At 43.8% G+C, this 27,847-nt stretch overlaps 1 protein-coding gene across 1 annotated transcript; it reads left to right on the forward strand.

Annotated features, from left to right (window-relative positions):
- The first annotated feature begins 4 nt into the window (after positions 1 to 4).
- LOC139373662 (ankyrin repeat and IBR domain-containing protein 1-like) lies at positions 5 to 26,609 on the forward strand. Its single transcript, XM_071114475.1, has 21 exons — positions 5 to 143; positions 1,411 to 1,504; positions 5,150 to 5,361; positions 6,151 to 6,322; positions 6,413 to 6,544; positions 8,416 to 8,595; positions 14,973 to 15,090; positions 16,518 to 16,729; positions 17,138 to 17,226; positions 17,452 to 17,596; positions 17,785 to 17,942; positions 19,610 to 19,698; positions 19,872 to 20,002; positions 20,181 to 20,315; positions 20,562 to 20,648; positions 20,783 to 20,849; positions 21,279 to 21,424; positions 21,561 to 21,739; positions 21,864 to 21,915; positions 22,770 to 22,893; positions 23,021 to 26,609. Exons 3-21 carry the CDS (start codon positions 5,174 to 5,176, stop codon positions 24,955 to 24,957), a joined length of 4,341 nt encoding a protein of 1,446 aa, XP_070970576.1. The 5' UTR covers positions 5 to 143; positions 1,411 to 1,504; positions 5,150 to 5,173; the 3' UTR covers positions 24,958 to 26,609.
- Positions 26,610 to 27,847: the final 1,238 nt, after the last annotated feature.

The raw sequence follows: 27,847 nt of genomic DNA on the forward strand, positions 1-27,847 counted from the left end.
GCTCATGCGTATGATGCCTTTTCCTGCCAGCATCAACAGAAACAGCAGCATCTCGCATCATCACTGAGAAGAACTGAGATTGGAGAGAGAAAGAAAGAAGGAGATGATGGTGGGGAGTCGAGAAGGAAAATTATGAAATAACGGTATTATGAATGTTTGTATGTCCAACTGATGTCCAAATGAATCGATGTTTGTAAGTAGCTTGATAGCTAAGTAGCTAATGATGGGTGTTAGCTATCAGCTAGATGCTTCCACTGCTGTCATTAGCTAGCTAGCTGTTAGCCAGTTGTAGCTAAGTAGATAGAATTATAATGATTTGACAAGGCTGAATTGAGGCCCACCAAGACAGACACTAGTTGTTAAAATAAACCACAGCCCTAGCATCAGCTTGAACCAGCATAACTTGAAATCGCGTTTAACTACACTACAGACATTCACGTCAGCCAGATGTAGCTAGCTAGCAGAACGGTGGCAGCTAGCCATGTAGCTATGACTAGCTATTATTGTTAGCTAGTCATGAATGGCTAGGTCGTAGCTAGCGAACAAGTGAGCAAGTCTGTCCATACTGACCTGGTGAAAGAGCCAGACAGCACCAAATAAAGCCACCAGCCAAAGTTAATGGTATAGCCGTAGGCTACATGGCAGGTGGCCGCATGGACTGACGACGATATAGCTAGCTACAGTACGTTAGAGAAGTCAGGCTGACAGACTATGTGCACTAGCCAGCTAACGTCTCTTTGTCTTGAGTCTGACACTTTTACACTGTTTATTGTTCTTGGTACTTCTCCCTGGTGTGAAAATGTAAGTAGCTGGCTGGCAACTTATTGTGTTTAGCCAACTTCATTATAATACGCTTATAAACACTTTGTGTGTGATACATTTTGTATTATTAAGCTATGTGTTATAAACACAAGCTGTCTGTTATAAACACAACATGCCACCAAAAGCCAGTGGTTGTTAATTATATTTTTTGTCAATGGAAAACTGTGATTATTGGTTTGAGGATGCTGCAATAATGTGAGGGGAGAGAGGGAGGCGAAGTGTGCTGGAAGCAGCTGAAGCTGTGTGGAGTTGAGAGTAGAACAGACAGCGTGACCTATAAACTATCACTAGCCCCCCACCTACACACACACACACACACACACACACACACACACACACACACCCTCCCTGTCTACAGCAGACTTACTGGAGCAGAAAATGGTGGAACACAGAGACTGTTTATAAATGATGGGGTCTGTGGATCCAGATACTGTAGCTTATATAGTAGACATGGCAATTAATATTAACCCTATTCAGTTAATCAGTAACTTAGTCATGTTGGATGTTTCATAAATGTTTCATAAATGGATAGATTAGTTGATTGATTAATTGACCCCCCCCCCTCTCTCTCTTTCTCTCTCTCTGCAGGGTGAGGGTGTGGGCCATGTCTGAGCTGTGAGTAGTGGAGGAGAGGAAGAGGAGGTGTAGGAGAGGAAGAGGAGGTGAGGACTGAATAGCGGAGGTAAGTGTTTATTATTATCAAAGATTCAAATTAGTGATGAATTATTACATGAATGTATTGTATTATTCCATATACAGTACAACTCATTCCAGGCTTTTTCTTTATTTTTTACTATTTTCTTGTAGAATAATAGTGACAACATCAAAAATATGAAATAACACATATGGAATCATGTAGTAACCAAAAAGGTGTTAAACAAATCAAAATATATTTTATATTTGAGATTCTTCAAAGTAGCCACCCTTTGCCCTGATGACAGCTTTGCACACTCTTGGCATTATCTCAACCAGCTTCATGAGTTAGTCACCTGGAATGCATTTCAATTAACAGATGTGCCTTGTTAAAAGTTAATTTGTGGAATTGTTTTCCTTAATGCGTTTGAGCTAATCAGTTGTGTTGTGACAAGGTAGGGTTGGTATACAGAAGATAGCCCTATTTGGTAAAATAGCAAGTCCATATTATGGCATGGATAGCTCAAATAAGCAAAGAGAAACGACACTCCTTCATTACTTTAAGACATGAAGGTCAGTCAATCCGTAACATTTCAATAACTTTGAAAGTTTCTTCAAGTGTAGTCGCAAAAACCATCAAGCGCTATGATGAAACTGGCTCTCATTAGGACCACCACAGGAAAGGAAAACTCAGAGTTACCTCTGCTGCAGAGGATAAGTTCATTAGAGTTACCAGCCTCAGAAATTGCAGCCCAAATAAATGCTTCACAGAGTTCAAGTAACAGACACATTTCAACATCAACTGTTCAGAGGAGACTGCATGAATCAGGCCTTCATGGTCAAATTGCTGCAGACACCACTACTAAAGGACACCAATAAGAAGAAGAGACTTGCTTGGGCCAAGAAACACGAGCAATGGACATTAGACCAGTGGAAATCTGTCCTTTGGTCTGATGAGTCCAAATTTGAGATTTTTGGTTCCAACCGCCATGTCTTTGTAAGACGCATAGTAGGTAAATGGATGATCTCCGCATGTGTGGTTTCTACCGTGAAGCATGGAAGAGGAGGTATGATGGTGTGGGGGTGCTTTGCTGGTGATACTGTCTGTGATTTATTTAGAATTCAAGGCACACTTAACCAGCATGGCTACCACAGCATTCTGCTGCAATACACTATTCCATCTGGTTTGCGCTTAGTGGGACTATCATTTGTTTTTTAACAGGACAGTGACCCAACACACCTCTAGGCTGTGTAAGGGCTATTTGACCAAGAAGGAGAGTGAAGAAGTGCTGCCTCAGATGACCTGGCCTCCACAATCACCCGAACTCAACCCAAATGAGATGGTTTGGGATGAGTTGGACAGCAGAGTGAAGGAAAAGCAGATAACAAGTGCTCAGCATATGTGGTAACGCCTTCAAGACTGTTGGAAAAGCATTCCAGGTGAAGCTGGTTGAGAGAATGCCAAGAGTGTGCAAAGCTGTCATCAAGGCAAAGGGTGGCTACTTTGAAGAATCTAAAATATATTTTGATTTGTTTAACACTTTATTGGTTACTACATGATTCCAAATGTATTATTTCATAGTGTTGATGTCTTCACTATTATTTTACAATGTAGAAAATAGTAAACATAAAGACAAACCCTTGAATGAGTAGGTGTGTCCAAACTTTTGACTGGTACTGCATTTCTGTGATATTTCATTTTTTTTTTAATAGATATGCAAAAATGTCTAAAAACCTGTTTTCGCTTTGTCATTATGTGGTATTGTGATGTCATTATGTGGTATTGTGATGTCATTATGTGGTATTGTGTGTAGATTGATGAGGGAACATTTTTATTTTATCAATTTTAGAATAAGGCTGTAACGTAACAAAATGTGGAGGAAGTCAAGTGGTCTGAATACTTTCAAAATTCACTGTATCCTGAGTGTACAAAACATATAGAGCGTGTGAGCATGTGGCCTGAGCAGACATTCAACTTCTTGATGCACCCATCCCATACCGGGATCATTTTCGTCAACATCCGCTGAATTGCAGAGTGCCAAATTCAAATTAAATTACTAAAAATATTTAATTTTCATGAAATCACACGTGAAATATAGCAAAACACAACTTAGCTTGCTGTTAATCCACCTGGCGTGTCAGATTTCAAAAAAGCTTTTCGGCGAAAGCATACGAAGCATTTATGTAATGACATCTCTCTCAGCAGACAAAACATTACAAACAGCCAAGTAGATTGGTCACGAAAGTCAGAAAAGCAATAAAATGAATCGCTTACCTTTGATGATCTTCAGATGTTTGCACTCACGAGATTCCCAGTTACACAATAAATGTTCCTTTTGTTCCATAAAGATTATTTTTATATCCAAAATACCTCCATTTGTTTGGCGCATTATGTTCAAAAATCCACAGGCTCGAGCGGTCACGACCGGGCAGACGAAAATTCCAAATAGTATCCGTAAAGTTCGTAAAAACATGTCAAACGGTTTTTATAATCAATCCTCAGGTTGTTTTTACAATATATAATCAATAATATTTCAACCGGGACTGTAGCTTCTTCAATAGGAGAGAGAGAGAAAATGTCTGCTCCAAGCTGTTGCGCATGCAAAACGCTGCTGGCACCCAGCCGTCCAATGACGCGATGTGATCTTTCTTGCTCATTTTTCAAAATAAAAGCCTGAAACTATGTCTAAAGACCATGGGGAAACCATAGGAAAAGGAATCTGGTTGATATCCCTTTAAATGGAGCGAAGGCAGGCAATATCAGTTCTGTTATACTCACAGACAATATTTTGACAGTTTTGGAAATTTTAGAATGTTTTCTATCCTAATCTGACAATTATATGCATATTCTAGATTCTGGGCCTGAGAAATAGGCAGTTTCATTTGGGTACGTTTTTCATCCAACATCAAAATACTGCCCCTTACTGCCCCCTACACTCAACAGGTTTTAACAGAAAACACAAAAAACGTAAAGCAAAGTACTTATTTTACTTTGAGGTGCTATGGTTTTTAGGGCTATTAAGCTGCAACTAATGTACCAAAAGTCTGTGAATTATGTCATTGTACATACATTGGAGACAGACTGTCACTTAAGTATTGTGATCAGCTTGTATTATCTTGTTTAATTTAATTTAATTAAAATATAGTGGCTGGTGGTGGTCTACTTGGGCAAAGTGGATCCACGAGAGACTGAAGTGAGATGAGTGGAATCCCCACACACACCTCAGAGAAGTGTCTGATGCGCTCCCAGCCACCCATTCCCAATCTCATCTCTACGCTGACCAATAACCTCCATTGAATCTTAGCTATAATAACAAACAAGGAATAATAATGACTATAAAATTGTAGGAAATCGAAAGGTACCATGACAGGGACAACTTATAATATGGTTATTATGTGCTAAAGGAACAAGGATTTCCTTGTTACTAAAGCCAATTCTAAAGTAGAGTTTCACCAGGTCCTCTTAACTCAGGCATGTCAATTGTGGCGCACACCTTTTTGGTTACTACATGATTCCATATGATTTATTTCATAGTTTTGATGACAATGTAGAAAATAGTCAAAATAAAGAAAAACCCTTGAATGAGTAGGTGTTCTAAAAATGTTGACTGGTAGTGTATGTTATTAACACACACACATATATATATATAAATTCTGAATGATAAAGGTGATTAATTGTGCTGAATGATCCCAGTGCGACGCCCCCTGTAGGGCAGTGATGGGGAACACAGCCACTAAGTTCCGGAAGGCTCTAGTCAGCGGGGACGAGGCGTTGGCATGGCAACTGTACGAGGGCAACAGCCAGTTCAGAGAGGGGCTGGACCCCAACGCGTCCTACGGAGAGACCTACCAACACAACACACCCCTCCACTACACCTGCAGGCACGCCATGACACGCCTGCTCAGGTAACACCCCTTAGATATGTTTCAGGGATACAGGGAGCGATGGAGAGAGAAGAAGAGAGAGTTCCAGTGTGTTAGCAGTCTGACCCCTGGGAGGAGATGACAGGCTGTCAATGAGCCTATTTTTTTATCTTCCTTTCACTGATCCTCCCCTCCTTCTTTTCTCTCTCTGGGTGATTACAGGGGTCAGAGGAAGCGGGTTGAAAAGGCCAGCTAATTGTGTGTGTGTGTTAAAGGCCAGTTCGTTAACTGCAGGTCTATTTCGGTACCTTCCTGCCTATCAAATTACTCTTCCATTCAGCCATCTGTTTGAGTGCACTTGACCGAAGTGTGCGCTTATCTGATGTGTACTTAGCAGAATGTATTTCAGTCTGTCTTTCTGCCTGTGTGTCAGATTATGCGATTATTGCTACAGTGGTTATTGCTGTGTGATAAATGCTGTTTCTCACAGATTCAGCAGAGGGGAGGGAGAGTAGAGAGCCGTGAGGTGGAGGAAGAGAGTGGGATGGGGAGAGGAGAGGAGAGAGGGAGTAGATGATGAAGGGGAGGTAATCAGTAAATGGATCTGTAGACAGACAGAGATGTTGAATATAAACTACCTGAGGACTGCAGCCCCAGCATAATGTTGACTTGGAACTGGAATGCCTGTCATCTGTCCACTCTGCTTTGAAAATATGCTATGAAAGGACGGTTCCTCTTCTGTAAAGATGGTAAACCTCTCTCTCTCTCTCTCGCTCTCTCTCTCTCTCTCTCTCTCTCTCTCTCACCCACCCACCCACCCACCCCCTCCAGGTCATTCCTTTTCAGTAAAGAAGGGAACCCTAACAAGCGGAACGTGCAGAATGAGACATGTCTGCATGCGTTGTGTCAGGGAGCGCACATCCTGCTTCTGCCAGAGGGGGCACTGTCTCCCAGACTGGCCAGACCACAGAGAGACGAACAGCGCAGGGCAGACTGCCTACAGGTATACACAGACACACTCAAATAATACATACACACAAAGAACACACACACAAATACATTAGAGTGCTAACAATATTGTGTGTGTGTCCAGATGATCCTGAGCTGGACCGGGGCTAGGCTGGACAGAGGACAGTATGAAAGGGTTAACATTAATGCTACAGACAACAGGAACAGCACCTGTCTACACTACGCTGCTGCTGCTGGCATGAAGAGCTGTGTAGAGGTAAGAGAGAGAGAGAGAGAGGGAGAGAGAGAGAGAGACTGTGTAGAGGTAAGAGAGAGAGAGAGACTGTGTAGAGGTAAGAGAGAGAGAGAGGGAGTGTAGAGGTAAGAGAGCGAGAGATACTTTTTAGAGGTAAGAGAGAGAGAGAGAGAGAGACTGTGTAGAGGTGAGAGAGAGAGACTGTGTAGAGGTAGGAGAGAGAGAGAGAGACTGTGTAGAGGTAAGAGCGAGAGAGAGAGAAACTGTAAAGGTAAGAGAGAGAGAGACTGTGTAGAGGTAGGAGAGAGAGAGAGACTGTGTAGAGGTAAGAGAGAGAGAGACTGTGTAGAGTTAAGAGAGAGAGAGACTGTAGAGTTAAGAGAAAGAGAGAGAGAGACTGTGTAGAGGTAAGAGAGAGAGAGGGACTGTCTAGAGGTAAGATAGAGAGAGAGAGCGAGAAAGAGACTGTGTAGAGGTAAGAGAGAGAGAGAGAGAGAAAGAATGTGTAGAGGTAAGAGAAAGAGAGAAAGACTGTCTAGAGGTAAGAGAAAGAGAGAGACTGTGTAGAGGTAAGAGAAAGAGAGAGACTGTGTAGAGGTAAGAGAGAGAGAGAGAGACTGTAGAGGTAAGAGAGAGAGAGAGAGAGACTGTAGAGGTAAGAGAGAGAGAGAAAGAGAGAGACTGTAGAGGTAAGAGAGAGAGAGAAATAGAGAGACTGTAGAGGTAAGAGAGAGAGAGAGACTGTAGAGGTAAGAGAGAGACTGTGTAGAGGTAAGAGAGAGACTGTAGAGGTAAGAGAGAGCGAGAGAGACTGTAGAGGTAAGAGAGAGAGAGAGACTGTAGAGGTAAGAGAGAGCGAGAGAGACTGTGTAAAGGTAAGAGAAAGAGAGAGACTGTGTAGAGGTAAGAGAAAGAGAGATACTGTGTAGAGGTAAGAGACAGAGAGAGACTAGAGGTAAGATAAAGAGAGAGAGAGAGACTGTAGAGGTAAGAGAGAGAGAGAGAGAGAGAGAGAGAGACTGTGTAGAGGTAAGAGACAGAGAGAGACTGTGTAGAGGTAAGAGAAAGAGAGAGACTGTAGAGGTAAGAGAGAGAGAGAGTGTGACTGTGTAGAGGTAAGAGAAAGAGAGAGACTGTAGAGGTAAGATAAAGAGAGAGAGAGAGACTGTAGAGGTAAGAGAAAGAGAGAGAGAGAGAGAGACTGTGTAGAGGTAAGAGAAAGAGAGAGACTGTAGAGGTAAGAGAGAGAGAGAGTGTGACTGTGTAGAGGTAAGAGAAAGAGAGAGACTGTAGAGGTAAGATAAAGAGAGAGAGAGAGACTGTAGAGGTAAGAGAAAGAGAGAGAGAGAGAGAGAGAGACTGTGTAGAGGTAAGAGAAAGAGAGACTGTGTAGAGGTAAGAGAGAGAGAGAGTGTGACTGTGTAGAGGTAAGAGAAAGAGAGAGACTGTAGAGGTAAGATAAAGAGAGAGAGAGAGACTGTAGAGGTAAGAGAAAGAGAGAGAGAGAGAGAGAGACTGTGTAGAGGTAAGAGAAAGAGTGAGACTGTGTAGAGGTAAGAGAAAGAGAGAGAGAGAGACTGTAGAGGTAAGAGAAAGAGAGAGAGACAGAGAGAGACTGTGTAGAGAGAGGTAAGAGAAAGAGTGAGACTGTGTAGAGAGAGGTAAGAGAGAGAGAGACTGACTTCTCTCATCTTTTAACTCTTCCTCTCTCTTGCCCTTTTGCCTCCCACTTCTCCTGTGTGTGTGTGTGTGTGTGTGTGTGTGTGTGTGTGTGTGTGTGTGTGTGTATGTGTGTGTGTGTGTGTGTGTGTGTGTGTGTGTGTGTGTGTGTGTGTGTGTGTGTGTGTGTGTGTGTGTGTGTGTGTGTGTGTGTGTGTGTGTGTGTGTGTTAGCTCCTGGTCCAGGCTGGGTCAGACCTGTTTGTGGAGGACGAGGAGAAGTTAACCCCGTGTGACCACGCAGAGAGACAGCAGCACACACACCTGGCCCTGCGCCTCGAAGCCATGATGGTGTTCTCACAACACACACACACCGAGACACAGACACCCAGCAGCACGCTGCGCCATAAAGAGGTGAGTTACACACCACCGACACAGAGCAGCCGCTGCCGCGAAACTGCACTTCGTCACTGAATGCAGAATGCTGCACCACACACACAAAATAATCCTAAACAGCTAACTTTATTCAAAATAGAGCCATACAACATTTCCTTGGAGTGCATAAGTTTGTTCCAAGCCTGGCTATTCAAAGAGACATGGGTTAGGTGCCCTGTGAAATAGGACATGGGTTAGGTGCCCTGTGAAATAGGACATGGGTTGGGTGCCCTGTGAAATAGGACATGGGTAAAATGATTAGGTTATGGAACCGCCTTATCAACATGCCAGAGGACAGGATAAGAAAAAAGTTATTCAACTGGGATAAAACACACAATTACCCATGGACAAAGGGACACAATTACCCATGGACAAAGGAACTCAATTACCCATGGACAAAGGAACACAAATACCCATGGACAAAGGAACTAAATTACCCATGGACAAAGGAACGCAATTACCCATGGACAAAGGAACTCAATCACCCATGGACAAAGGAACTCAATTACCCATGTACAAAAGGAACTCAATTACCCATGGACAAAGGAACTCAAATACCCATGTACAAAGGATCTCAATTACCCATGTACAAAGGAACTCAATTACCCATGGACAAAGGAACACAATTACCCATGGACAAAGGAACACAATTACCCATGGACAAAGGAACTCAATTACCCATGGACAAAGGAACTCATTACCCATGGACAAAGGAACACAATTACCCATGGACAAAGGAACTAAATTACCCATGGACAAAGGAAATTAATTATCCATGGACAAAGGAAATTAATTACCCATGGACAAAGGAACTCAATTACCCATGGACAAAGGAACTCAATTACCCATGGACAAAGGAACTCAATTACCCATGGACAAAGGAACTCAATTACCCATGGACAAAGGGACACAATTACCCATGGACAAAGGAACTCAATTACCCATGGACAAAGGAACACAATTACCCATGGACAAAGGAAATTAATTATCCATGGACAAAGGAACACAATTACCCATGGACAAAGGAACACAATTACCCATGGACAAAGGAACACAATTACCCATGGACAAAGGAACACAATTACCCATGGACAAAGGAACTCAATCACCCATGGACAAAGGAACTCAATTACCCATGTACAAAGGATCTCAATTACCCATGTACAAAGGAACTAAATTACCCATGGACAAAGGAACACAATTACCCATGGACAAAGGAACACAATTACCCATGAACAAAGGAACTCAATTACCCATGGACAAAGGAACTCATTACCCATGGACAAAGGAACACAATTACCCATGGACAAAGGAACTCAATTACCCATGGACAAAGGGACACAATTACCCATGGACAAAGGAAATGTATTACCCATGGACAAAGGAACACAATTACTCATGGACAAAGGAACACAATTACCCATGGACAAAGGAACACAATTACTCATGGACAAAGGAACACAATTACCCATGGACAAAGGAACTCAATTACCCATGGACAAAGGAACTCATTACCCATGGACAAAGGAACACAATTACCCATGGACAAAGGAACTCAATTACTCATGGACAAAGGAACACAATTACCCATGGACAAAGGAAATTAATTACCCATGGACAAAGGAACTCAATTACCCATGGACAAAGGAACTCAATTACCCATGGACAAAGGAACTCAATTATTCATGGACAAAGGAACTCAATTACCCATGGACAAAGGAACTCAATTCTGTTTTTAAGGAAGCGAATCTACAACACATATTTAGAAAGAAGTTACGATGTCAACAGGATCAAACACAAGTGAAAGCTTAGCTACAAAGAAAAATGGCCAACTGATATATGACTTAAACCAAAACTCAGAACAACCAAATCAAAAACAACTATGATCTGGAACCCTATGTCACCTCTCACCTAACAAGAAACCAAAGGTCACTGTGTGCCTAGTTGAGAACCAGGATACTTCCTCTGGCAATTAAGATAGGTTTAATGCAATAATGGAAGAAGAGCAGCTATGTACTGTTTGCGATTCAGGGGAGATTGAGAATGAACTGCGCTTTTTATTGTACTGTACTTTATATGATGATTTGACAGTAACCTTGTTTGATAAAATGCAACAACTGAAACCAGAACTATTTTGGGTTAGAGACTAAGAGAAGCTGGAATGGTTATTTAGAAAATAAGTGTTTCTGGGTGCAATTTTCTTTTGCAAAGCATAGACTATACGTCAAGATAAGCTTTATCATTAAAGTAGGTTTTTGTTTTGTTTATCAATTTTAGATTTTTTTTCGGATGAACCTTTTTCGGAAAGTATTTAGACCCCTTGACCTTTTCCAATTGTTGTTACGTTACAGCCTTATTCTAAAATGTATTAATTGTTTTTTTTTTCAGTAGTATTCAGATCCTTTACTCAGTACTTTGTTGAAGCACCTTTTGCAGAGATTACAGCCTTGAGTCTTCGTGGGTATGACGCTACAAGCTTGGCACACCTGTATTTGGGGAGTTTTTCTCATTCTTCTCTGCAGATCCTAAAAAGGTTGGATGGGAAGTGTCGCTGTACAGCTATTTTCAAGTCTCTCAAAAGATGTTTGATCAGGTTCAAGTCCGGGCTCTGGCTGAGCCACTCTCCGTCTGGCCACTTTACCATAAAGGCCTGATTGGTGGAGTGCTGCAGAGATGGTTGTCCTTCTGGAAGGTTCTCCAATCTCCACAGAGTGACTCTGGAGCTCTGTCAGAGTGACCATCGGGTTTTTGGTCACCTCCCTGAACAAGACCCTTCTCTCCCGATTGCTCAGTTTGGCTAGGCGCCCAGCTCTAGGAAGATTCCTGGTGATTCCAAACTTCTTCCATTTAAGAATGATGGAGGCCACTGTGTTCTTGGGAACCTTCAATGCTGCAGAACTTTTTTGGTACCCTTTCCCAGATCTGTGCCTCAAACACAATCTTGTCTCGGAGCTCTATGGAAAATTCCTTCGACCTCAGTTTTTGCTCCGACATGCAATGTCAACTGTGGGACCTTAATATAGACAGGTGTGTTCCTTTCCAAATCATGTCCAATCAATTGAATTTACCCCAGGTGGACTCCAATAAAGTTGTCGAAACAGCTCAAGGATGATCAATGGAAACAGGATGCACCTGAGCTCAATTTGAAATCTCATAGCAAAGGGTCTGAATATTTATGTAAATTAGCTATTTCTGTACATTTGCTAAAATGTCTAAAAACCTGTTTTCGCTTTGTCATTAAGGGGTATTGACTCTATGAAATGGTGCTGCCACAATAAACAATATACAGAGCCAGTATATATGGACAATATATATATATATATACAGAATGTACACAATCAACATACAGTATATACAGTGCCTTCAGAAAGTATTCATACCCCTTGACTTATTCCACATTTTGTTGTGTTACAGCCTGAATTCAAAATTGATTAAATATATATGTTTTTTCTCACCCATGTACATACAAGTGAAAATATGTTTTTCTAAATGTTGGCACAATATTTAATTTACAGAAGTATTCACACCACAGAGTCAATACATTAGAATCACCTTTGGCAGCGATTACAGCTGTGAGTCTTTCTAAGAGCTTTGCACACCTGGATTGTACAATATTCTTCAATCTCTGTCAAGTTGATTGTTAATCATTGCTAGACAGCCATTTTCAAGTCTTGCAATAGATTTTCAAGACGATTTAAGTCAAAACTTTAACTAGGCCACTCATGAATATTCAATGTGATCTTGGTAATCAACACGTGTATATTTGGCCTTGTGTTTTAGGTTATTGTCCTGCTGAAAGGTGAATTTGGCTCCCAGTGCCGACTGAACCAGGTTTTCATCTAGGATTTTGCCTGTGCTTAGCTCTATTCCGTTTATTTTCATCCTAATAAACTCCCTAGTCCTTGCTGATGACACTCATACCCATAACATGGTGCAGCCGCCACCATGGTTGGAAATAGGAAGAGTGGCACTCAGTGATGTGTTGGATTCACACCAAACATTATGCTTTGTATTCAGGTCATAAAGTACTTTTCTTTGCTACATTTTTTTGTTTTACTTTAGTGCCTTATTGAAAACAGGATGCATGTTTTTGAATATTTGTATTCTGTACAGGCTTCCTTCTTTTCACTCTGTCATTTAGGTTAGTATTGTGGAGTAACTACAATGTTGTTGATCCATCCTCAGTTTTCGCCTGTTACAGCCATTAAACTCTGTAACTGTTTTAAAGTCACCATTGGCCTCATGGTGAAATCCTTGAGCGGTTTCCTTCCAAAGTGTAATTCATAACTTCACCATGCTCAAAGAGATATTCAATGTCTACCAATAGGTGCCCTTCTTTGCAAGGCATAGGAAAACCTCCCTGGTCTTTGTGGTTGAAATTCACTGCTCGACTGAGGGACCTACAGATAATTGTATGTGTGGGGTACAGAGATGAGGTAGTCATTCAGAAATCATGTTAAACACTATTATTGCACAGAGATTGAGTCCATGCAACTTATTATGTGACTTGTTAAGCACATTTTTACTCATTAACCTATTTAGGCTTGCCATAGTAAAGGGGTTGAGTAGTTTTTGACTCAAGACCTTTCAGCTTTTAATTTTTAATTAATTTGTAAAGATTTCTAAAAACATATTTCATATCATATTCGGCGCAGGTGACTTTGTTTGTCACCTGCGCCGAATACAACATGTGTAGGTAGACCTTATAGTGAAATGCCTACATACAAGCCCTTAACCAACAGTGCAGTTAAAGAAGAGTTAAGAAAATATTTACCAAATAAACTAAAGTAAAAAATAATATAAAGTAACACAATAAAATAACAATAACGAGACTATATACAGGGGGGTACCGGTACAGAGTCAGTGTGCAGGGTACAGGTTAGTTGAGGTAATTTGTACATGTAGGTAGGGGTGAAGTGACTGCACAGATAGTAAACAGCGAGTAGCAGCAGTGTACAAAACAAATAGAGAGGTGGGGGGGTCAATGTAAATAGTCTGGGTGGCCATTTGATTAATTGTTCAGCAGTATTATGGCTTGGGGGTAGAAGCTGTTAAGGAGCCTTTTGGTCCGAGACTTGGCGCTCTGGTACCGCTTGCTGTGCGGTAGCAGAGAAAACAGTTTATGACTTGGGTGACTGGAGTCTTTGACAATGTTTTGGGCCTTCCTCTGACACCGCCTAGTATAGAGGTCCTGGATGACAGGAAGCTTGGCCCCAGTGATGTACTGGGCTGTACGCACTACACTCTGTAGCGCCTTACGGTCAGATGCCGAGCAGTTGCCATACCAGGCGGTGATGCAACCGGTCAGGATGCTCTCGATGGCGCAGCTGTATAACTTTTTCAGGATCTGGGGACGCATGCCAAATCTTTTCAGTCTCCTGAGGGGGAGACTGTCTTGGTGTGTTTGGACCATGATAGTTTGTTGGTGTTGTGGACACCAAGGATCTTGAAACTCTCAACCTGCTCCACTACAGCCCTGTCGGTGTTAATGGGGGCCTGTTCGGCCTTCCTTTTCCTGTAGTCCACGATCAGCTCCTTCATCTTGCTCACATTGAGGGAGAGGTTGTTGTCCTGGCAACACACTGCTAGGTCTCTGACCTTCCTATAAGCTTTCTCATCATTGTCGGTGATCAGGCCTACCACTATTGTGTCGTCAGCAAACTTAATGATGGTGTTGGAGTCGTGCCTGGCCATGCAGTCATGAGTGAATAGGGAGTACAGGAGGGGACTAAGTACACACCCCTGAGGGGCACTAGTGTTAAGGATCAGCATAGCAGATGTGTTGTTGCCTACCCTTACCACCTGGGGGCGGCCCATCAGGATGTCCAGGATCCAGTTGCAGAGGGAGGTGTTTAATCCCAGGGTCCTTAGCTTATTGATGAGCTTCGTGGGCAGTATGGGGTTGAATGCTGAGCTGAAGTCAATGAACAGCATTCTCACATAGGTGTTCCTTTTGTCCAGGTGGGAAAGGACTGTGTGGAGTGCAATTGAGATTGCATTATCTTTCACATTATGGGATATTGTGTGGAGGGCAGTGACACAAAATCTCAATTTCATCCATTTTTTATTAACACAACAAAATGTGGAAAAATGTCTTTGCTACTGCAGATACAGTGTCTTGTAAGCCAACGTGGTCTGGTCATCTTGAAGATGCAAGACACTATAATAATGAAATAAATCAAGTCACACAAACACACTTTAAATCAGAGATGCATTTGCTGTGAAAAGTAGCCACAGAGGGACAAGCATACTGTTATGGTTTTTGATCAAATGTTTTCCTAGCTTTTACAATTCTTAATCTCTCTCTCACTCTCTCTCTTTATCTCTCCCCTCTCTCCCTCCCCTCTCATCACCAGCCCTATGAGGGTTTGAAGCTGCAGGACTTGAGGAGACTGAAGGACATGTTGATAGTGGAGACAGCTGACATGCTGCAGGCTCCTCTCTTCACCGCTGAGGCACTGCTCAGAGCACACGGTGTGTGTGTGTTTCATGTGTGTGTGTGTGTGTGTGTGTGTGTAAACTGTCTCTGTATCTAATTGGGGCACGTAGGAGCTGTTGAAGGTGTGTGTGTGTGTGTGTGTATACTGTCTCTGTGTATCTAATTGGGACACGTAGGAGCTGATGAAGGTGTGTGTGTCGCTCTAACCTCTCTGTATCTATGTATCTAATTGGGACACGTAGGAGCTGTTGAAGGTGTGTGTGTGTGTGTGTGTGTATACTGTCTCTGTGTATCTAATTGGGACACGTAGGAGCTGTTGAAGGTGTGTGTGTGTCGCTCTAACCTCTCTGTCTCTGTGTATCTAATTGGGACACATAGGAGCTGTTGAAGGTGTGTGTGTGTGTGTGTGTGTGTGTGTGTGTGTGTATACTGTCTCTGTGTATCTAATTGGGACACGTAGGAGCTGTTGAAGGTGTGTGTGTGTGTGTGTATACTGTCTCTGTGTATCTAATTGGGACACGTAGGAGCTGATGAAGGTGTGTGTGTGTGTCGCTCTAACCTCTCTGTCTCTGTGTATCTAATTGGGACACGTAGGAGCTGTTGAAGGTGTGTGTGTGTGTGTGTGTATACTGTCTCTGTGTATCTAATTGGGACACATAGGAGCTGATGAAGGTGTGTGTGTGTGTCACTCTAACCTCTCTGTCTCTGTGTATCTAATTGGGACACGTAGGAGCTGTTGAAGGTGTGTGTGTGTGTGTGTGTGTGTGTGTGTATACTGTCTCTGTGTATCTAATTGGGACACGTAGGAGCTGTTGAAGGTGTGTGTGTGTGTGTGTGTGTATACTGTCTCTGTGTATCTAATTGGGACACGTAGGAGCTGATGAAGGTGTGTGTGTGTGTCGCTCTAACCTCTCTGTCTCTGTGTATCTAATTGGGACACGTAGGAGCTGTTGAAGGTGTGTGTGTGTGTGTGTGTATACTGTCTCTGTGTATCTAATTGGGACACGTAGGAGCTGATGAAGGTGTGTGTGTGTGTCGCTCTAACCTCTCTGTCTCTGTGTATCTAATTGGGACACGTAGGAGCTGATGAAAGTGTGTGTGTCACTCTAACCTCTCTGTCTCTGTCTATTTAATTGGGACACATAGGAGCTGATGAAGGTGTGTGTGTCACTCTAACCTCTCTGTCTCTGTGTATCTAATTGGTACACGTAGGAGCTGATGAAGGTGTGTGTGTCGCTCTAACCTCTCTGTCTGTGTATCTAATTGGGACACGTAGGAGCCAATGAAGGTGTGTGTGTCGCTCTAACCTCTCTGTCTCTGTGTATCTAATTGGGACACGTAGGAGCTGATGAAGGTGTGTGTGTCACTCTAACCTCTCTGTCTCTGTGTATCTAATTGGGACACGTAGGAGCTGATGAAGGTGTGTGTGTCACTCTAACCTCTCTGTCTCTGTGTGTAACAGACTGGGACAGAGAGAAGCTTTTGGAAGCCTGGATGAGTGATTCTGAGGAGTGCTGCCAGCGGTCTGGGGTCTTGATGCCCACACCCCCGCCTAGCGGGTGCAATGCCTGGGACACCCTGCCTTCCCCGCGCACCCCTCGCTCCCCCCTCACCCTAACCCTCACGTCCCTCACTGACAGCTGCCTCACCCCAGGGGAGGAGGGAGGGACTACGGTGAGTCACATGACATTTTGGTCCAGGACAGGTTGCACAGTTTTGTTCTACCCCAGCACGAGCACACCTGATCCTACTAACCAACCAATCATCAAGCCCTGGCTACCTGTGTGAGTGTGTAACAGAGTTAAGAACGTACCGTAAGCCCACTCCACAGCTAGCTTGAAATGTTGAGAATGGAGCCATCCAATTAGTACCTTTTGGGTGTCTCCAACCATTAGAACATTGTTAAGGAGGGCGGTCACGTGTGTTAGCAAAGTAGAGGTCTCGAGTTCCAGCCAGGTATGAACCGAAACGAGCTTGAGAGTGGTACTTGCTAAGCAACGTGACATCCGTAACGCATATGTGCGTGTTTGTGTGTGATGTAGTGTATACCTCTGACTGTGTGGGGTGTCTCTTTCCCTCCAGTGTGGGATCTGCCTGTGTTCCATCTCAGTGTTTGAAGACCCAATAGACATGTCCTGTGGTCATGAGTTCTGCCGAGCCTGCTGGGAAGGGTACGTCACTTACACTGTTTGAATTGAATTAAACACGATGGATTCTCATGGGAAATTCAATTGTCACAGGCCTATACGACACATATTACAATAGAGACGTATAAACTGAATAGAAAAATATCCACAAGGCAGGAATGCACAGTATAAATGGCAAGAGCAAGCCATATCAATTTAAATATTGACTGTAGATCCAATAATGATTGAATTGGATGTGATTTGTTTCAGGTTTCTGAATGTGAAGATCCAGGAGGGTGAGGCTCATAACATCTTCTGTCCTGCCTGTGACTGTTACCAGCTGGTGCCTGTTCAGGTTATAGAGAGTGTTGTCTCCAGAGAGATGGACAAACGATACCTGCAGTTTGACATCAAGGCACGCACACACACGTACACGTACACACACGCACGCACACACACACATGCACACTCACACACACAATGTCGCTCTCAAAGCATCTTATCTCTCCTCCCTGTCTGCGTGTGTGTGTGTGTGTGTGTGTGTGTGTGTGTGTGCTTGCCTGCCTGCCTGCCTGCCTGCCTGCCTGCGTGTATCTTCTCTAGGCGTTCGTGGAGAACAACCCATCTATTCGGTGGTGCCCGGCAGTGCGGTGTGAGAGAGCGGTCAGACTGACCAGGCCTGGTCCGGGGGTCAACCACCTGGGGTTCCCCCTGCTGCCCTCCCCTGCAGTCGACTGTGGCAAGGGTCACCTCTTCTGCTGGTACACACACATCAGACCGTCTCATGGGGAAAAGTCTTAAACGTAGAGAATGATACAGTGCATTCAGAAAGTATTCAGACCCGTTCACTTTTTCCACATTTTGTAACGTTACAACCTTATTCTAAAATTGAATAAATTAATGTTTTTCCTCATCAATCTACACACAACACCCCATAATGACTAAGCAAAAACAGGTTTTTAGAAGTAAAAAACAGAAATATGACATTTACATAAGTATTCAGACCCTTTGCTGTGAGACTGGATATTGAGCTCAGGTGCATCCTGTTTCCATTGATCATCCTTGAGATGTTTCTACAACTTGATTGGAGTCCACCTGTAGTAAATTCAATTGATTGGACAAGATTTGGAAAGGCACACACTTGTCTATATTAAGGTCAAGGAGGTGACCAAGAACCCGATGGTTACTCTGACATAGTTCCAGAGTTCCTCTGTGGAAATGGGAGAACCTTCCAGAAGGACAATCATCACTCCACGAATCAAGCCTTTATGATAGAGTGGCCAGACGGAAGCCACTTCTCAATAAAAGGCACATGACAGCCCACTTGAACTTTACCAAAAGGCACCTAAAGGACCCTCAGACCATGAGAATCAAGATTCTCTGGTCTAATGAAACCAAGATTAAACTCTTTGTCCTGAATGCCAAGCGTCACGTCTGGAGGAAGCCTGGCACCATCCCTACGGTGAAGCATGGTGGTGGCAGCATCATGTTGTGGGGTTGTTTTTCAGGGGCAGGGACTGGGAGACTAGTCAGGATCGAGGGAAAGATGAATGGAGCAAAGTACAGAGAGATCGTTGATGAAAACCTGCTCCAGAGCGCTTAGGACCTCAGACTGGGGCGAAGGTTCACCTTCCAACAGGACAACAACCCTAAGCACATAGCCAAGACAACGTAGGAGTGGCTTTGGGACAAGTCTCTGAATGTCCTTGAGTGGCCCAGCCAGAGCCCGGACTTGAACCCGATCGAACATCACTGGAGAAACCTGAAAATAGCTGTGCAGTGACGCTCCCCATCCAACCTGACAGATCTTGAGAGGATCTGCAGAGAAGAATGGAGAAACTCCATAAGTACAGGTGTGCCAAGAAGACTCGAGGCTCACTGCCAAAGGTGCTTTAATAAAGTTCTGAGTAAAGGGTCTGAATACTTATGTAAATGTGATGTTTCTGGGTTTAAAAAATAATAATTTGCAAACATTTCTAGAAATCTGTTTTTGCTTTGTCATTATGGGGTATTGTGCAGATTGATGAGGATAAAAAAATGTAATAAATTTTAGAATAAGGCTGTAACATAACAAAATGTGGAAAAAGTGAAGGGGTCTGAATACTTTCTGAATGCACTGTATATGTATATTCGTCCCCCTCTCTTACTCTCTTCCTCCATCTGTCTCCCTCATCTCTCTCCCCTCTGTCTTCCATCTGTCTCTCTCTCCCTCTATTCCTCTCTCTCTTCCTCCATCTGTCTCTCTCTCTCTCCCCCTCTATCTCTTCCTCTAACTGTCTCTCCTCTTTCTCTCTCCCCCTCTTCTTCTCTCTCTCTCCCTCTGTCTCTCTCCTCTGTCTCTCTCTCTACCCTCTCTCTCCTCTCCTCTCTCTCTCTCTCTCTTTCTATCTCTCTCTCTCTCCTCTCCTCTATCTGTCTCTCTCTCCAGGGAGTGTCTAGGTGAGGCCCATGAGCCATGCGACTGTCAGACATGGAGGATGTGGCTGCAGAAAGTCTCAGAGATGAAGCCAGAAGAGTGTGAGCACAGACACACACACACTAAACACACACACACACACACACACACAGATATACAGTATGTTATAATAAACGCATGATTGTATATGCTGATCTTGGTATGTGTGTGTGTGCATGTTGGTGATGTTTGTGTACATGTGCGAATGTGCTTGTATGTGTGTGTTTGTATCCAGTGGCAGGTGTATCGGAGTCGTATGAGGATGCAGCTAACTGTCTGTGGTTGTTAACCAACTCTAAACCCTGTGCCAACTGCAAGTCTCCCATACAGAAGAATGAGGGCTGCAACCACATGCAGTGTGCCAAGGTACATACACACACCTCACACACACACACACACCAGCTTTGTTACATTTTAATGGTGTTGAGGAAGATATTGAAGCAGTCCCAACATAGAGCCTTGTGGGATTATATTAGATTATATATTAAAGCAATAAGACAGGGTTATTACCATGTATGTACAACACCTGTTTCTCTGTCTGCAGTGTAAGTATGACTTCTGCTGGATCTGTCTGGAAGAGTGGAAGAAACACAGCTCTTCAACTGGAGGATACTACCGCTGTACACGCTATGAGGTCATCACGCAGCTAGAGGAGCAGTCCAAAGAGATGACTGGAGAGGTACACACACACACATACTTGTTTTTCTATCCTCGTTGTGACCTAAAATATATTTCCATTAAAAATCCTATTTTCCCTAACGCCTAACCCTAATTCTAACCCTAAACCTAACCCTAAGCTTAAAATGGGGATATTTGCGGATTTCAGGTCAACACAAGGATAGAAGAACAACATACCACACACACTAGCACTGCACACACTCTGACATGTTACGTTAAGTATTTGACAGGAGTGTGTGTTTTTCAGGCGGAAAAGAAGCACAAGAGTTTTCAGGAGTTGGACCGCTTCATGCACTACTACAGCCGCTATAAGAACCATGAACACAGCTATAAGGTAACACACACACAGCATGATATTGTATTTATGATATCTACCAATGTTGTTTTCTAAAATGTGATGTTTCTCCCTATCCCTCTCGCTCTCTCTCTTTCTCTACCCCCCTGTATCTTCTCTCTTTCTCTCTCTAGTTAGAACAGAGACTATTGAAAACAGCCAAAGAGAAGATGGAACAGCTGAGTAGAGCCTTCATTGGATGTGAGTCTCTGACCTATCTGACTCTACTTTCTACCTCAGAGGCTGTCCCTGCCTCTCCTCTTGTATAACGATGGAGGGAGAGGATGGTGTGTCCTGCGTATGGTGTGTGTGTGAGTGTGTGTGTATTTGTGTGTTTCTAACAGCAGTGTGTGTGTATTTGTGTGTTTCTGTTTCTAACAGCAGTGTGTGTGCGTGCGTGTCTAACAGCAGTGTGTGTATATTTGTGTGTTTCTGTTTCTAACAGCAGTGTGTGTGCGTGTGTGTCTAACAGCAGTGTGTGTGTTTCTGTTTCTAGCAGCAGTGTTTGTGTGCGTGTGTGTCTAACAGCAGTGTGTGTGTATTTGTGTGTTTCTAACAGCAGTGTGTGTGTTTCTGTTTCTAGCAGCAGTGTTTGTGTGTTTCTAACAGTAGTGTGTGTCTCTCCTCTAGGTGAGGGCTCCCCCCCAGACACCAGATTTATAGAGGACGGTGTGTGTGAGTTGTTGAAGACACGTCGTGTGTTGAAGTGTTCCTACCCCTACGGATTCTTCCTCCAGCCTCACAGCACACAGAAGGAGATATTTGAACTCATGCAGGTGTGTGTGTGTGTGTGTGTGTGTGTGTGTGTGTGTGTGTGTGTGTGTGTGTGTGTGTGTGTGTGTGTGTGTGTGTGTGTGTGTGTCCACTCTCTCCCTATTTCTCTACCCTTCTACTCATCCCTCTGTTCCCCAGACTGATCTGGAGATGGCGGTGGAGGACTTGGCTCAGAAGGTGAACCGTCCCTACCTGCGTACGCCGTGTCATAAGATAGTCAGCGCTGCCTGTCTGGTACAGCAGAAGAGAGAGGAGTTCCTGGCCTCGGTGGCTAGAGGGGTGGCCCCTAACGACTCACCTGAAGTACCTAGGAGGAGGTGAGGGAGGGAGGGAGACCGACAGAGCAAGAGAGAGAGAGAGAAAGATATATTTTTCCCAACAGGCAGTAGACAGAACAGGGTTGGCCTTTCTTTACAAAGCTCCATATTGAATGTGTTTCAGTTTCCCTGCTGGATCATGGGACTGGGAGTACCTGGGATTCACCTCTCCTGAGGTAACTACACATAACACCATGGTCAAGCTTTTATACTGTTTCTCTATGAGAATTTGAGCAACAGGTCCATATTTGTAGCCACATCCTCCATCTTAGCACAAACATCCATGTTACCACACGGCAGGTAGCCTAGTGGTTATAGTGTTGGACTAGTAACCAGAAGGTTGCAAGATCGAATCCCTAGCTGTCATTCTGCCCCTGAACAAGGCAGTTAACCCACTGTTCCTAAGCCGTCATTGAAAGTAAGAATTTGTTCTTAACTGACTTGCCTAGTTAAATAAAGGTAAAATAAAAAATAACTAACCTGTATAATATACTACCTGTATAATGTACTACCTGTATAATATACTACCTGTATAATTTACTACCTGTATTATGTACTACCTGTATAATGTACTACCTGTATAATATACTACCTGTATAATATACTACCTGTATAATGTACTACCTGTATAATATACTACCTGTATAATATACTACCTGTATAATATACTACCTGTATAATGTACTACCTGTATAATGTACTACCTGTATAATGTACTACCTGTATAATATACTACCTGTATAATGTACTACCTGTATAATGTACTACCTGTATAATGTACTACCTTTATAATATACTACCTGTATAATGTACTACCTGTATAATGTACTACCTGTATAATATACTACCTGTATAATATACTACCTGTATAATGTACTACCTGTATAATGTACTACCTGTATAATATACTACCTGTATAATATACTACCTGTATAATATACTACCTGTATAATATACTACCTGTATAATGTACTACCTGTATAATGTACTACCTGTATAATGTACTACCTGTATAATGTACTACTTGTAGGAGTATGCTGATTTCCAGTACCGGCGGAGACACCGGCCGCGTCGTAGAGGAGACATGCCGAGTTTACACAGTCTGAGGAGCAACAGCAGTACTCCTGAGCCCAACCAGAACCCTGAGAATACAGGTACACACACACACACACACACACACACACACACACACACACACACACACGCACACACACAGTCATTTATCAGTAGGGCCTGTGTTTCTTTGACGTTTTCTTGTGTTGTTATTGTTACGTGTGACAGAGGTCCTCCAGGAGAGAGTTGAGGGGCGGAGACAGCCTCTGAGGTCACTGGATGAAGATGACCCCAACATTCTACTGGCCATCCAACTGTCACTACAGGACTCACGGAGGGAGAGAGAAATGGAGAGAGGGATGGGAGGAGGACTGGAAAGAGGCTCTGGTGTGATTGAGGGCCCAGGGCTTGGGTCTGGACAGGGTCTGGATATAGGGCCAGTAATGGGTCCAGGGGTGGGGAGCCTCAGTGAGACTCAGGACCCCTCCAGTGTGGGTGGTTCTCTGGGGGCCAGTGGCTCCTCTAACCTCCCTAGACCAGACCCTAACCAGTCGCTAAATGCTGAGCTGTTAGAGCTAGGAGAAAGTCTGATGAGACTGGGACAAATAACTACTCCATATACCCTAGACAACACTAATATCCCTACGCCATATAGCTTAGATCACACCTACGACCACTACAACCCTTCCCCCAGGTACAGTCAGAGTCAGGACCTTAGCTACACATCTTATACAACTGACCACAGCTATGCTGTTCTGGAACCTGACCTCAGCACACCTTATACACACGGCTACGGTCACACCTGTGATCATAACCAGGACCATACCACTATCAACATTCCCTTCACTCCAGAACACGACCATAATTGTGGTCAAAACCAAAACCGTGGCCATCCCACTATCAATGCCTTCTACAGTTCTGTTCACTGCCAACCCAGCCTCTACACTAAAACATCTCCTTCTCACACAGACCTTACAGCATCTTCTAGCCCTAAACACACAATCCTTTACCCCTCAGACCCAGAGCCATATGCTATGTTCAGCCTTCCCCATAACCCTGAACCAGACCAAACCATATCTTGCACCCAGGACACACATCCTGACCAGAACCACCACCATTGCTGCCACTCCAGCCACTACACCCCTAACCCAGACCCTTACACCCCTAACCCAGACCCTTACACCCCTAACCCAGACCATTACACCCCTAATCCAGACTCTTACACCCCTAACCCAGACCATTACACCCCTAACACAGACCCTTACACCCCTAACCCAGACCCTTACACCCCTAACCCAGACCATTACACCCCTAACCCAGACCCTTACACCCCTAACCCAGACCATTACACCCCTAACCCAGACTCTTACACCCCTAACCCAGACCCTTACAACCCTAACCCAGACCATTACAACCCTAACCCAGACCCTTACAACCCTAACCTGGACCCTTACACCCCTAACCCAGACTACACCTCGAATCCTGACCCATGCCGCACTTCCTCAGACCCCCACGGCCTCCTGCTCCCCTCCCCAGACCCAGAACTCGTCTCCCCAGTGGTCCCTCCAGGTGGTCCCTTCACCCCCAGTGACCCGGGCTGCCTGGAGCGCCTGGACCCCTCAGCTGAAGCCCTGCTCCTGGACAACATCATGGCCTGGATCCAACACACACACCCCCAGGACAGCCCCCAGAACATCAACCTCATCCCCTCAGCTAGCTCCGAGACTGGCTCACCCCCGGAGAAATACTCACCTCCGGACACAGAGACAGACTCACCCACTGTTTCACTCCAAGATGGTGGGGACCCAAAGAGTGATTCCCCTCCTGACGCCCAGGCCAGTTTCAGTGGGGAGGCCCTAGCCGAGCTACGGCAGGGAGAGGCGGGTAGGGGACAGGCTGGCTCCCCCGGCCCTGGAGACAGCCTGGAGGTTAAAAGACCCAGCACTCTGGATCTGGAGTGTTGTGAGGGTGAGGAGTATGTGGAGTGTGTAGTCACAGGGTTTGTGTCGGACCTGTCGCAGGACGCATTGGACACACACATACACTCACACACACACTGTGGAGATGACAACCTCACTCCTACCAAGACAGACTCAAGCCCCACCGCCTGGGTAGTGGAGGACCAATCACGCCCGGAGTGGGAAGAGCAAGTTCACCTGGTGTGACAACAGACAGACAGATGACAGAGAGCAGGAGGAAGAGAGGAGGAGAGTGGGAGCGAGGTAATGATAAGCAGCAGTGACAGAGATGAGGGAGAGAAAAGAGAGGAAGAGAGAGTGATTAATGGCATTATCAGAGAAAGAGCTTAGGAAAGATTTGGGGATGAAAAGCACTTAGAGGAAAGAACAGGAGAAAAGTCTGACATTTAACATGGGGTGTCCACTTGATTTAGCTTGCTGGGCACCGAAAGCTAATTAGTATATTTGACCAAGTTCTGGTCAGGTCATGTGACCCAGGTCTGGTCAGGTCATGTGACCCAGATCTGGTCAGGTCATGTGACCCAGGTCTGGTCAGGTCATGTGACCCAGATCTGATCAGGTCATGCAGTGACCAGAGTTGATCAGAGCAGATGAGATGTGTTTAAATACAATCAAATATGAGTGACTTTAGTGATTTTATCGTCCATATCCATTCCACTACTGATGGACTGACTGTATGTGGTCTCCTCAGCCTAAGACCAGGGCGAGTTGTTTTACTGTTTATTCAACCTTTATTTATCCAGATCAAAACTCCATGACAGAGAGAGAGCGAGGGAGAGAGAGCGGGACCGTGACATGGCTACTCTTTAGAAACAGTCCACGGCTGAGTTGATCAGTGTGCCTCATTTTTATTGAGAATCCCCTATTTTTCATATGGAACCTCAAGCAACGTGCAAAGAATAGTATGACTATTATTACTACTATAGGGTTGTTTTGTTTTTGACATGGTTTCCTTTCCTCTTGAGATAAGATGTGTTTTTGGAAGCAGCTGTGGTCTGTGGTCATATGTATCAAGCGTTTCAGAGTAGTGGTGCTGATCTAGGACCAGGTCCTCCCTGTCTATATAATCTTATTCATTATGATCTAAAAGGCTCAATTGATCCTAGATCAGCACTTCTACTCTCCCAGGTCTTTGACTAGGTACAGGACAGGAAGCTGTTATTTTTCTTGTGTTGGTGTTATAGAGATGGTTAGCACTGGTAGGATGATTATAATATAGTCAACTTTATAGAGATGAATCTGCAGTCTACAAGAGTTTATAATATAATTTCTAAAATCATATTTATCTTATTTAATTGTAATAAGCTGCTTAAATAAAGTAGTCATTGGATATAGAATAACATTTAGAAACGCAACCATGGTTTAACTTAACTGTTGCGTGTAGTGTGCAACCATCTGGAGTAGTGCACTAGTTTATAGTAGGGTGCGATGTGACGTGCGCTGATCATACAAAACATGAAATGGAACACTGAAGTCTGGATTTGGAGTGTATTTTTTTGTACAACACCACTGTTTTAAGTTAAGATAATTGTTTATTTAGTCCAATTTTATTCACACTAAGGTTTTTATTAGATTTCTTTTTGTTTTCTTTGTTTTGTATTTTCTTGGTACTTAATTGAAAGTTTCAAGGCCAGTGGCTGTGTCATAGTTTGTAACCCAGGCATCTGATTTTTATATTACTGTACCCTGGCAACCATAAACCTTGTTGTTATTTGCACTTTCATAGGTGATACTTGATCCATTCCCAGTCCATATGACAGACAGTGACGTTCGATGTGGCCAAGGACTGAAAGTATTAGTAAAACGTTTACTCTCAATAAAAAAAAGATTTAAAAAAACACATTTCTTTCAATTTACTTTTCTTTCAATGATATTGACTACATATTTTGTCACTATAGAATTCTTGCGTCACGTCATACAGTAAAAAGGCTTTCAACAAGGGAGTTGGACAACCTCATTAAACAACATTATCGATAAAGGAAGGTGCACCAACACAATTGCTCATTAACAATGGAATGCTAGTACTTCTGTCAAAGGGTTTCAACATACATCGACTGAATCTTTCCTGTCACGCATTTCTGTGATTTTCTATCAAACACTAGATGTTCCAAAGATTTGTATAACTTGTTTTATCTGTGGTTGTTTGAGGAATGAATCGAGGAATCCGGGAGAAAGAGATTGCGCTTGTTTGAAATGGAAAAGTGTTGCGGTACCTTTTTTATAAAGAAGAACATCAAGACGAACAGCTGCTTTTTAAGTGGGATGCACTGTTGAGCGCTACATCCCGAGGGGTTCGTTCTGATTGTACGGAGATTGTGGCAGACGGTTAAATGGCGTCGCTCGAGAAGGCAAGAGCAAGATGTATGTCAGGAGAAGTGTAGTATTATCATAAGGAGAGGTATACTTGGAACACGGAGGAAGAATGGAGGGAAAAAGAGGGGCAGAGGAGGACTAAGAGAGGGTGGAAGAGGGTGAGTTTGAGTTGGTTAAAAATGGCGGGAAAAGGGGAGATGTTTGATAAAGAAGAATGGTAGAAAGTGTAAGCTGTAAGTTGAAGACAGGAGGAGAAATTGATGTGAATGATGGCGACGTATCGGAGGTGAAAGGTGAAGTTCTCGAAGCCAGGAGCTTGCACCGAGGGTCCGGATAAAGATGATGCTGTGATAGTAGGAGTGGAAAAAGTGAACACCTGGAGAATAAACCCTCCTCCTCACAGCTGCCAATGTCCCTTAATGTTGATGATGTGGTTGTTACTGACAAGAATCACATGGCTGGGCTCTTTAATCACCACTTCATTAAGTCAGGATTCCTATTTGACTCAGCCATGCCTCCTTGCCCCGATGCTCCTCCCTCTTTTTACTCTGCCCCGCTACAAAGTTTTTCCCTGCAGGCTGTCACTGAGTCCAAGGTGCTAAAGGAGCTCCTTAAACTTGACCCCATATAACCTTCTGGGTCAGAAGGTTATTTCTTCTTTAAGGTTGCAGCCCCTATCATCACCAAGCCTATCTCTGACCTTTTTAACATGTCTCTCCTCTCTGGGGAGGTTCCCAATACTTGGAAGGTATCCATTGTGCAT

Source organism: Oncorhynchus clarkii, chromosome 18 (assembly GCF_045791955.1).
Source record: "Oncorhynchus clarkii lewisi isolate Uvic-CL-2024 chromosome 18, UVic_Ocla_1.0, whole genome shotgun sequence".
In the NCBI taxonomy this organism is placed as follows: Eukaryota; Metazoa; Chordata; class Actinopteri; order Salmoniformes; family Salmonidae; genus Oncorhynchus; species Oncorhynchus clarkii.